The 12,532-nt window shown below is 35.0% G+C and overlaps 1 protein-coding gene across 1 annotated transcript; it reads left to right on the forward strand.

Moving 5' to 3' along the window:
- Positions 1 to 220: 220 nt before the first annotated feature.
- LOC137390634 (uncharacterized) lies at positions 221 to 12,532 on the forward strand. Its single transcript, XM_068076960.1, has 6 exons — positions 221 to 243; positions 823 to 915; positions 2,188 to 2,324; positions 3,497 to 3,624; positions 8,212 to 8,370; positions 12,223 to 12,532. The coding sequence occupies exons 1-6, from the start codon at positions 221 to 223 to the stop codon at positions 12,529 to 12,531; spliced, it is 849 nt and encodes a 282-aa protein (XP_067933061.1). The 3' UTR covers position 12,532.

The following is a 12,532-nucleotide window of genomic DNA, read 5'->3' on the forward strand; positions in this document are numbered from 1 at the left end:
GAAACTAGGAATGAAAAACAGTTTCACTCTGGAACTGAACTCCGTCACACGACCGCCTTAAACTAACAATTTTCCACACTTATTCCATAGCCATACTATGGAGTAGGTGTGAACATCACGGCTGCCAATCTTTAATAGTGCACGAGACTGCCAGGGTATTAAAAGAAAAATGTGTGCCAAGACTTTCGCCAAATGCTATAAATATATGTGTACTAGCGAGATGCCTGGCATGCCATTAGCCTGGTACATTGCCAATGGCTGATTTGAGTCCGCTAGTATTAAAGTAGTAAGCTAAAATTACTAATAGGAGCTATGACAACAAGCATAAAATGATATTGCGTCGGAACGCATAGCAGTATGCATATTTTCACCCACATAGCAACATATATCACCCAATGAATCCACATCCATCTTGTGTAGCTCAATGGTTTAGCATATTGTCTGGAGAACGAGAGGTTCTAATATCAAATCTTCTGTGACACGAGTTGTTCACTTCAAGATTTTAATAGCCATAGCTGGACAAACCGAAGCACAAACATACAAATTTTGAGTTATATTTATATATAGATGTAACATAGACTTGATTAAACTCCTAGCACACACAGAAATAAACAAACACCTTAATCTAAAAGTTAGAACGGTAAATGTTGTATATGTTAATAGAAAATAAATTTTTTGTGCAAAAACCTTTTTATTGCCAATGCAACACCAGGCATTCACTTAGTCACTGTAACTTCATAGATTAATATTCAAGCTGTTTATAAATTCTTGAATGCAGTCATGTTGTTACATCATTGATATGTGCATAGTGCACATTTTTAGCAGCAAAATTCAATTACTGAGGTTCACTGAGTGGACAACTAAAAAGATGCAGGCACTTCCCAATATTCCCCCTCCACCTGGCTATCTTCGGATGTTGGACCAAATTCATAGAAAACACCCTTTCGTATTTGTGCCACCAAATCGGAATTCACCGAACACGTATCAAATTGTGACAAACTTTATTTATTATCAGTAAGTTTGCAATTAGTGATGCAGACGCATGACTTTCAGACAAGCATTGGATAGTCATCATTTCATATCACTAGTTTGAGACACCTGATTGGTTGCTTTTATACCAATTGAAAGCGCATCAAAAATATTTCAGGTACTTCACCAGGCTGCAAAATGAAAATTTAATTTTGTTTTTTTAATGCCTACATTTCAGTTTTAAATATTTTATGTTACTTTAACGCCAATTGATATACTCCTTTTGAAATATTTTCAAGTTTGAATTTTCTAACTTACTAAATAATGTAACACATTTAATTATGCAAATAATAAATTAGCAATGCAATAATATTGCATAAATATCATTTCATGATGGAAAAAATTTTGCGTAGTTACTTCCAGAATCTCTCAAGGTTAGGTATGTGTCACATGGTGATTCTACAGAGCCATATTAAAAGATTAAAAATCAACAACCGCGTTTAAAAGGCTAAGATTTAATTGAGCACGATTATGACATGTATAGTTCCAACAATAAAGACAGAATAGAGACTCCTAATGTTGCTATTGAACGCAATAACCAAAACCAGCCTCAAGAGAGACAGGCAACGTGATTTCGACATATTTTGCGTATAAGCTTTTTAACCCCAACCAAGTTTTATCGATTTTAGTTTTAAAACATCCTGGCAGTCAGATCGCTTCAAATACATTATCTTAAAGAATCGGAGTACGTATTAAAGCTCATAATCTTCAAATAAATAGCCTTTGTTCTTTGCAAATAAATATTGGTATAGCAATTCACTTTGACTAACATATTGCATCTGGGCATGAACAGAATGCTTAGTAGACCTTATTTTGAAGTAAGCTCCGCGATTTTATATTAATTCACAGAAAGATTTTTAGAAACAGTATTGGCTGCTTCCTGATGCTGACATGGTACTGGGTCAATGAGGATTCAGTACTCTTTATTTTTCGAGCAATAACATTGTTTTTTCTTGTTTTACCTTCTGCAGTTTGAACTCCGATTAAAACCCATTGTCTAAAATTACAAGAAATACAAAGAACAGTTTGACTCAGAAGTAATCTTTTTAGACCTTTCCATCTTTCACCTTTTCTTGACCTTTCTATATCAAATCTAAGGAATCTTTTATAGAGTGTACAAACAAAAGCTAAATACATCTCATTTTTACATATTTTTAGAATAAAGAGTCTCCTAGGGCCAGGTAACTCACCGCTTTTACTTACTCTGTATGGAAAACTCTTTCTCATCAACCAATGGGTGGGCAGTAAGGAAGTCCAAGAGTTTGCAGAAATCCTCGACTCAATCTTTCGCTTAAGTAAATCTAGTCTCTTTCAAGACTCAAGGCATCCCTAAATTTGCGTGTTTTCACACTTTATCGGTTTTATAAGCGATTATGCTTGTTTTAGGTAGAAAATTACCTGTTCTTAACAAAATATTTGTTTTTGGTAGTGCCATACCTTTTTAAGCTAGCACCATATCTATTTTAGATTGTGCCATAGCTGTCTAAAGAGCATCATGTATGTTTTAACGGTGCCATAGCTATTTAAGGCAGCACTATATTGGTAATAGGTTGCTCTGTAGCTGCCTAAAGCCTCGTTCCCATATCAAGTGCAAAACTCCCTGGGTAATCTCGCGCAGCAAAACATTTCTAACACTAGGCTCGATGGCTGCCGTTCACTGTTAGCCATGCTGTCGTGAAAGTGTTGATCTTCACCTGTACAGTGCATTTTGGGGAGGTTTTTGCCTGCGACTCTCCGCGAAAGTTAAACAGCACTGAACTCTTATGTTGACAGTCGACAACTACCAGCAGATAGCCCTGCGGTGCTGCCGTCGGGGCTTGCGTTGTATATGGGAACCAGGCTTGAGGCAGCTATTTATTTGTTATATTGTGCTGCTTTATCATTTTAAGGCAGCACAATCACTGTGTTTTCATTTAGAGGAAGATGCGAATTTGGAGTTGTGCACCCATAAAGTTACCGTGTAATAAGTGTTTCTATGGACACTCGCGTATTTTGGATTATCACAGGCACTTGGTTAAAAAAGATAAGGCATTTTAGGCCATAGGTCATAAGGCCAAAAGTCAAAGCATTGTGCTCTTGTCTCATTAAATCAAAATCGAAAAGACTAGAGTGTAAAAAGAGTTTAAAGTGGAATAGCTTGCGCGACATTTTCTTACGCATTATTCGCAAGTGCCATATCAATCTTTCGCGTGCATATAACGTTTGATGAAAATGTGCAAGTAACAAAACTCAATTGATTCTATTGATTTGTAGGTTTTTGCTGTTTACATCTTAAGAGCAACGCAAAGTTGTGGATTAACGGTTTCATTGAAACACAGTATATTTGTTTTAGGCAAAAACATAGCTATTCTAAGTTGAACCATACAGCTAAATATTTGTCAATAGTTATATCTACGTTTACATTTGACAGAACTTCAACAAGTATATTCGAATTTTAATGTAAACATGTTTTTGATTACAAATGTAGCGGGAAAGATTTGTGGAGCTCAAACATTCAAATTTACATCGGCAGGAAGTTTTATAAGTTTTCTCAATGATGCTGCAAATACCCTCTTTTTTGCTAACCATGAAGTGACCTGGGAAGGAATTTCAAAGGTGAGCAGTACAGTATCAATACCCTCATATCTTTTTGGGAACAACTGTAGAAGTAGACTACAATTTAATACTATGACTGAAGTTTAGCACATTGTAATATAATATACTAGCTGCATTACCCACCTACAGGAACAGATTCACGCGCAGCATAAGGTTTATTGAGAGTTGTCTTTCATACTGTATAACAACTCCAAATATGCAGTCTACTGAAATTGCTGCCCTGATGTATTATTATGTAAATTGTCTAATGAAATTGTTGCCCTGAATATGCACACACATATTACATGTCAATAATGTTGAAGAGAATAATGGAAATCTGCAATGTGTTTCACAGCTAGATGCGTGTAAAATCTAGTAAATATTCTAAATTCATGTGTCTAGATTCATGCGTCCGTCCGTCCATACCCGTCTATATTTGCAGTTGACGATCGCGCACTTCTGCCGCCGAGCCCCCGCCTAGGCTGACCAGTCTTTACCCGCCGAGCAGTTGACAATCGCAATCTTGCACTCGCCTCGCAATCAATCGCTTCGCACTCGCAATCAATTGGCCCGCACCCGCCTCACAATCAATCACCTCGCACTCGCTTTGCAATCGATCGCCTCGCACTCGCAACCGATCGCCTCACAACCAATCGCCTCGCACTCGCAACCAATGGCCTCGCACTCACAATCAATCGCCTCGCAATCAATCACCTCGCAATCAATCGCTTAGCACTCAATTGCTTCGCAATCAATCGCCTCGCACTCACCAACTCATTCATCCGGAAAGCCGCGCCCAGATACTCTCGCTGCACTCGGGGCGAAAAAAGGTCTCCCGCGCATCTCCGAGTGACGTCACGACCCCAAACCGCTAGCTGCATTACCCGTCCACGGGAACAGATTCATGTACAGCAAGAGGTATATCGAGAGTTGTCTTTCATACTGTAAAACAACTCCAAATATGCAGTCTACTGAAATTTTTTGCCCCGATCACACTATGCATACACATATGCAGTCATATATGTCAATACTGTTGGGAGAACAATGGAAATCCTCAATAGGTTTTACAGCTTGTCTACAGTGCATCAGTCTCAAACCAATTAAATCGGCATTGCCCTATTTGTGTACAGAGAACTGATAATGAAATTGACATTGCTAGGCAAACTGAAGTTCTTCAAACTGGCAGTATTGAAAGGTTTTGCATATTCTAAAAAATTATACAAAATATTTTGCTATCGCCAGCATTTATTGAATGGAGACTACATGCTTAAAACATTAATCATAGCTCACCAGTTTTTCGTCTATAGCCTGTGTTTTGACATGGTATATACAAACAGTAATGAGATTGTGTCGATAAAATTTATATGTATAACAGCACAGACAGTATGATGTCAAGGCAGATACAGCATTAGCACCTTACAATAATAAAACATAGCACCAACATGATAGCCTTTTTATGAGATACAATAAGGATAACAAATGCATGAAAATATGTATATACTGAAAAATATGTTAGAAAATGCTACATGTGGTATAGCAGAACTTGAAGAACATAGCATGACATAACAATAGCACAATGTTAGTACAACGCAACACAGATAGACAACATCTTTTGTTTTTCTGTCGGGTGTATGAGCAAACAGTTTTCGGTTTGTGCCTACTTTTTAGCAGGCGACGTACAGCTGGTCATGGCTAAAGCAGGGTGACAGTAAGTCGATACCGGCTGCTCTCTTTCTTTTCACCATCGCCTAGCGCAACCCTCGGAGTACTCGTCTAAGTTCTGTAATAGTAAGTTACAGTGGGCCTACTCGTAGCTGGAAAAGAAATTAGTAACTCAGCTGCTAAAGGAAATGAACTTGTCCAACTATCACAAACAGTAGCAACTCCAACGTTATTAAGTAGTTGAGGTGTGGCGATTCATAGGCAATACAACATTGAATAAAACTTACTAGCCTTTTTGATGTAGAAATTTAGTAGGTAAAACGCAGTAGCAGGACCCATGCAAGTTCTGTAGTAGCTGTAGTTCTGTAGTACTCGTAACTGGAAAAAAGCAAAAGTAACTCAGAAGGAAATGAACATGTTTACTATCACAATCAGTGGCAAATCCAACGTTTCAACCCTTTCACCTAAGTAGAATCATTTATGCGTTTTCTATGGTCGACCGCCGTAGACACATTTTTGCGACTTTCCCAGCAGTTGCTAGTAACTAAATTTTATTATTCGTTGATAACATGACCGACAATCTTTAGGACTTTTATGGTAGTGACAGTGTTGTCCTAAGATTTCTCAATAAAATTAGCCTAGTTTAATATTTTAATCTTTGTTTGGGAATTTCCAGCTTAAAAACGAACATTTTCGTGTAAGTTCATTAAAGGCGTCTGAATTAGAAAACAAATAACTACTTATGTTGATGACATTATAGCCGATTCAGATTTTTGTGATTACACAGATAATTAAAAAGCAACATCAGCACTGACTCTGATGGCGATGAAAGTAATGGTTTTGTTAGAATAAGGAACATTGTAGAGGATCGTTTTGCTTTGTAGCTTCACATCGCTTTATCAATGCACAAAGTATAGATATAACGAATTTTTTGTATAGCAGTGTTTGTTAACATGTTGGCAAAATGAAATATATCACCAAAACAAACGTTCTAGATGGAGTTTGAAATTGAAAAAATATTGTATACATATTAAGCAATATCGGCGAAATGGCTGGCAGTAGGCTGATAGCTAAATTTGTACATGGACGCAAGTGAAAAGGTTATGTAGTGGAAATGTGGCACATCATAGACAATACAATATTGAATAAAAAGTACTTACCTTTTTTATGTAGAAATTTAGTAGGTGAGAACAGTGTTTTTTCCAGTGACCGCAAGAAACCAACGTTCGCGTGACCTTCTCGGTACATGTTGGCAGTAAATATTAATCGCATGTAAATTACTATTCATTAAATTAATTTATGATTAGTACATTTGTATAGCTGTATAGGCCGCAGAACTCAAGACAGTGCTTTTAACACGGCAGCAACTGTGCTGTTTCAAACGCACCAGTGTCATTGAGCACCGTAAAGAGGCGCGCGCTAACCGGAGATTTCCGTTAATGCGCCCTAGATAACTAGTAGCGGCTAATAGTTCGAAAAGTACGGTACTCTATAACGCGGACACACACACAACGATTGCCGTTTATATAGTAGATAGCAATAATGCTATATAACATATGTATGCTTTGCTCATTTCATTGGGAAGGAAAACAAGCGAGTGACAATTTTGAAAAGATTGTGCCAGTTATCCATAATTATATTTATTTGACCAAAACAAGAATCTTTACTATAATAAGAGCAGTATCGGTTCATTCATTGGAAGCTACAGTTTGAAGTTATGAATAACGATTGCATCAGGAAAGGTTGGAACCTTCGTCCAACATTGAAAAAAATTTTTATTGCTGAAAATTTGGGAGCATAGGTATTTTCTCAGCTTTATCGGTTAGTCTGACAATCTTGTACTTCCTCCCCCCCCCCTGAACTATCAGGGTAGTATAATGTGATGGGAACCAGCTAAATCTTCGTGGGGCCAGTTCAAACTGGAAGCGTGAGTGAAGAACGCTCAGAAACGAATATAAATACCTCTGTACAAGTGTTGTGGGTACATACCTTATAAATGACTCTGTATAAGTGTTATGGGGACATACCTTATAAATGATTACAAGTGTTATGGGGACATACCATATAAATGACTCTGTATAAGTGTTATGGGGACATACCTTATAAACGATTACAAGTGTTGTGGGGACATACCTTATAAATCATTCTGTACAAGTGTTATGGGTACATACCTTATAAATGACTCTGTACAAGTGTTATGGGGACATACCTTATAAATCATTCTGTACAAGTGTTATGGGGACATACCTTATAAATGGCTCTGTACAAGTGTTATGGGGACATACCTTATAAACCATTCTGTACAAGTGTTATGGGTACATACCTTATAAATGACTCTTTACAAGTAGTTTTGCAAGCAATAGAATATCTATACTTTGTTGATTACTTAATTTTGTATTATTGTATATATCAGTTTTTAATCTAAATAGATAGTTGGTTGCTAATTTTATATATATTTTACATGAAGCAATAATGAAGCAAAAATTTTACTTGCATAACTAGTTGTTATTTTTTCTAATTCATCGCATTTCTCAAGCATAAATTTTATCATAGATGCAAGTATTTCCTGATACACATTGTAAATTTAAATTTTTATTTTATAATTCAAATTTATAAACCTTTTGATAACTAGCAGTGATTTATTTTTTAATATAGACTGTTAGAATTTCTTTATGTATTTTTTGAAAATATAATTTTAGGCATCGACTTAATACTTTTCTAAAGGCATAAACCACATTTCTTTAAATATTGCATCACACATTCACTCAAATTTCACTGTATTCTGATAAATTTGCATGAGAGGGCAAATTTATGTGGATGTTTTACAGTATTGTAATATCATATGAGAAATACATGGAATATTTGTATATTTTTACACAATAAAAATGTATTCTTGTCTCTGTAAATTTGTATGACAGAGGTTTTAATATATCGCTTTCTTTGTAGTTACTTCTCTTCACAACGGAAGTGGTTCACAGTTCATTATTGCAAAGTAACATATCTAATCAGGAGACAGTAGCAATCAAGTGGTGTCTCAACTACATATGGCAACCAAAGAGTGGAATTTATCCCGGCATACAGAGTTTTATTGACCAAGAAGGCTGGGTAATTAAAGATCTCATATCATGGTGGATAGTTTTTTATTTTTTGGGAATATTAAATGTAACGTAACCTTCATAGAATTTTGTGATTCTTTGTCAACTGAACATTGCAGTTTCCGCTAATAAAATGGTATTTATTTTTGTTGCTAAAACAATGCAAAGCAAGATTGTATCAAGCCAGCTTAACTAGTTAAAAAATTTTGTGATAACAGCTGTGAACTACTCCTTATGAATACAGCAAAGCGGCATTAAGATTTTTTAAGTGTTTTTTTTAAATAAGCAAACATTTGAAGAACTTTAAGAAGTAATAAAAACATTTTATATTACTGTTCTGGTCAAAATTAATATTTTTTTGCCTTTGAAAAAACTTTTTAAACACCCCAAATACTGTCTGAAAGCAATAAATAGAAAAAAAACATTAAAAAAATATTAGGCAGCCTTTGGATTGAATTCAGATTCAAAATTCACCATCGAAAGACTTTTTTTCTTATTCGCTACAATTATAGTTCTCAAAACTTCCTTATAGGTTTCTGACACAGAAACGCTGAACTAAACTTTATTGTATTTTTGTCTACTTTTATTCCATTTTATAACTTTCATTTAAGTAGTAATTAATTTTTTCAGCAAAAATTAAAAATGAATATTGTTATATAAGTAATTTAACCGGCTGCAACAGTTCGGGGTTAGCGATGATATGGCTAGCTCTATTACTTCCCCACAGGTGTTTGTTATTTTATTATATTCAATGAAAATAATATAAATTTCAGTTTACATGGCTCATTAAAATTATGAAAAATTTTATAATTTTATTGCAAGACAATAATACTGTGACATTTAACATATGAATATTGTATAAGTTAGCAAATGATTAACACAATGCTTTAACATATGAATATTGTATAAGTTAGCAAATGATTAACACAATGCTTTAACATATGAATATTGTATAAGTTAGCAAATGATTAACACAATGCAAGAAGATTTGACTAAGCAGCTTTTTCATCTTTCATGTTATTCATATTTAAATAGAAGTTTTGCAAACCATAAATATATCTTAAGTGTGTTTGAAGTTAATATGTTTGAAGTGGCAAAGATGAGAAACCATGTGAACAGAGGTAATTGAGAGCAAGCGTAAAATATTTAAGACAGAGTCCAACACAGTCAATTGTAGCAGTTGCATTTTATATTACATACAGTTTGAAAACAATACTCTAGTTGCTGGGAGGCTTTAAGAGTTTTGCAATTTCAAAGGATGATATTGTCATATCACTGTTACCAGTCGGCCAGAATAGAAGTGTTAGGTATAGAAATTATGCACAAAGGAAAGGTATGGCAGGTCTCGGGCTATCATGTTCATGTGAATCATTATGTTAAATCATAAAGACTTTTTCATGAAGAAATGCTAAAATTGATATTTCTAAAATTACCAAATGGCTAAAATGCAAGTAGAAATACCAAACTTGTTGACATATAAAACATTAGTTGTTTTGTAAGCAAGTAAAATGTTTGTACATAATTTATTACAACTTCAATAACCACAGTAGTCTTAGCCACTCATTTGATGACACAGACGAATTAGGTGTCATTGTTTAAAGCAGCTGACCAATGAATTACTGCCATTCAAGCCATGTACATGTATATGCAGCGGTGACCATAATTAAAGAACTAGATGAAATTTTATTTGTTTTTTTTGTTATTTCTAGCAAAAACTTTCTTTTTATTGTCCCAAACCATATTGAATGTATATACAGTAAGTATTGTCCCAGACAATACTTACTGTATATACAGTAAGTATTGTCTGGGACAATACTTACTGTATATACAGTAAGTATTGTCCCAGACCATACTTACTGTATATACAGTACAGCACATATATTTGACAGGCAAGTTTTGTATACGCTCTGCCACCAAATAAATTCTTGAGAAATTTAATCAGTTAGCATTAAGTCTGGCGATGTTCCAGATTCTCTGGATTTTCAACACAAATTGTTTCACGACAAAAATCCAAGAACCGTTCTATTGAGTGCAATTGTCGCTGATACCTGCGAAAACAGATTCTTGCGGTTTTAATCAGACACAGTGTGGTAAAATTTTAAAGAAAATGAAAGTTGTGATAGCAAATTAAGCCTGGCATTGCTAGAAGTGACCTGATTGGTTGCATTAAATAGGTCATAGGAAGCTGTCATAACTTTCATAACTCTTCAAGGATTTGATAAAGATGAACTCACACAAGTCTTTGTAGGTTTTATCAGAAAGCATCAGTATTTTTTTCTCCAATTGCATTTGTTTTTTATGTTTGAGGTAATCTGATTGCCAGGATGTTTCAAGATTAAAATTGACAAAATTTGACAAACCCTAAAACGTTCAGAAGAAAAATACATGAATTATGACATCACTAGTTGTTATCATTGCTATATTTGATCTTGGCTACAGCGTTCATGTTGAAATCTTACGTGTTTCTATTTTGTTGGTCTCTTTGCTCGCTTTGGTCTGAGAGTGGTAATCATGATAAGGATTTATCAATTTTTATCTTGAAACATTTTGACAATCAGATCACCTTGAAAATCCAAAACAATGACGAATGATAAAAAATATCGCTACTTTCTGATAAAATTCACTAAAAGCATCACTTTTATGAGATTAATGATTACTCGCCAGTTTTAGCATGCAGCGAGCGAAGTGGTGAAAGTGCTAGTTATGGTCAATCAAACTGAAGGTCATAAGCTCTATACCTGTAGGTAGCAATCTTTTATAAAGCATTTTAATTACTGCATGCATCCTTTCTGCAGGGATACAGTTTTCAGATTACAAGGCTAAAGTTTTATAAAATGGTAGATTTAATGGACACCCATTTTATCCTATCCTGTAATTGCCAATACAAGATGGCCAACTAAATATTAAGATGCCATTAATACTCCAAAGTCTACTGATTTACTTTTATGAAGTTTCTGATCTTAAAACCGTGGTGAAGGAGGTCAATTTTGTCAAAGAATATAACTGTGGTTTTCGTGATTTCTTTTGTAATACTGTAGATGCTGTTATGCTGCATTAAAACCTGCTTAGAAGTTGACAGTTAATAATATTCATGTCTAGAATATTCCTAGCTTTCCATTGATGTGTATATTGTCATAAATCATCTAACAATTACATAAAAACTATGTATTAATAACAAATGGCATGTTTAGTTCAAACGGTACCGTAACTACCAACATCGCTGTAGAAAAGTCAGGCTAAACTGGTAGCTGATTTTTTTAGTTATTCTATATAGCAGAACTAAATTATTGTTGAAGCAGGTAAAGGACTACTGTCACTCGTATCTCGTTTTATAATTTCTAATATCACTCGTTTCAAAAGTCTGTAAGGTTTAAAAAGTAAATACTCTAGCAACGCGTGAGCAATGTTTGTCATTCAAAGTTAAATCTTGTGCTAGTTCCTCTAAACATTATCGGTATCTGCATAGATGTACCACTGAAATGTTTTGTACAAGCCGCTAGCATAAGATCCTAACTCTGGAATTTCATCATGATTGGTTGAAGCATATAAGAGTTTGAATTAGTCTTTTCAAGCAACAAAAAGCAATTAATTTTATTTTTCATCATATTCCTGTGAACCATGACCAAATATGCATACAAATGTTTGGCAGTTATAACAAAACTGATGCTTCGAGTGACATGAAATTTTGTGAGTCGTCAAAGGGGATTTCGTTTGGTGTTATTAGATTGATTCATCTGAACATAGCCCAAAATGAGCCTCAAGTCTACATGTATATTTTATATGCTTTCTACAAATCAACTGTTTTTTTCAAATAATGAAACTCCTTCAAGGCAAACTTAGTTCAAAATGATAAAAATTTTAGGAAGCCGTCAACGATTACGAAGACTACCTACACAGTTTACCAGTACTGGCTCGAGTAGGAGGTGATGCTGCTCATACAGAACTGTGCAAGTGCTTGCCTGGCTACGTTCGAAAAGACAATTTTGCTGATCCCCGATTTCCATACAACTGTTGTCCACACTGCTTGAAGTTTTGGTGTCGTATCGAGTTATGCCGATTCACTTGCACTGACTTGATGCAACTGATTCAACACCAATATCGCTGTCACAATCACCCGCTGAAGCAAGCAATTCCCTACAGAGCGTATAGTTCAAAGACATCTAGTAACTGAC

Source organism: Watersipora subatra, chromosome 3 (genome assembly GCF_963576615.1).
Source record: "Watersipora subatra chromosome 3, tzWatSuba1.1, whole genome shotgun sequence".
Lineage (NCBI taxonomy): Eukaryota > Metazoa > Bryozoa > Gymnolaemata > Cheilostomatida > Watersiporidae > Watersipora > Watersipora subatra.

What these genes read in the sequence shown, in the direction of transcription:
- LOC137390634 (XM_068076960.1), top strand. Translation starts at nt 221, where the DNA reads ATGCCTGGCATGCCATTAGCCTG. An exon ending in CCTGGCATGCCATTAGCCTG is followed by an intron (nt 244 to 822) that starts GTACATTGCCAA and finishes GCACATTTTTAG; the next exon opens with CAGCAAAATTCAATTACTGA. An exon ending in TTATTGACCAAGAAGGCTGG is followed by an intron (nt 8,371 to 12,222) that starts GTAATTAAAGAT and finishes TAAAAATTTTAG; the next exon opens with GAAGCCGTCAACGATTACGA.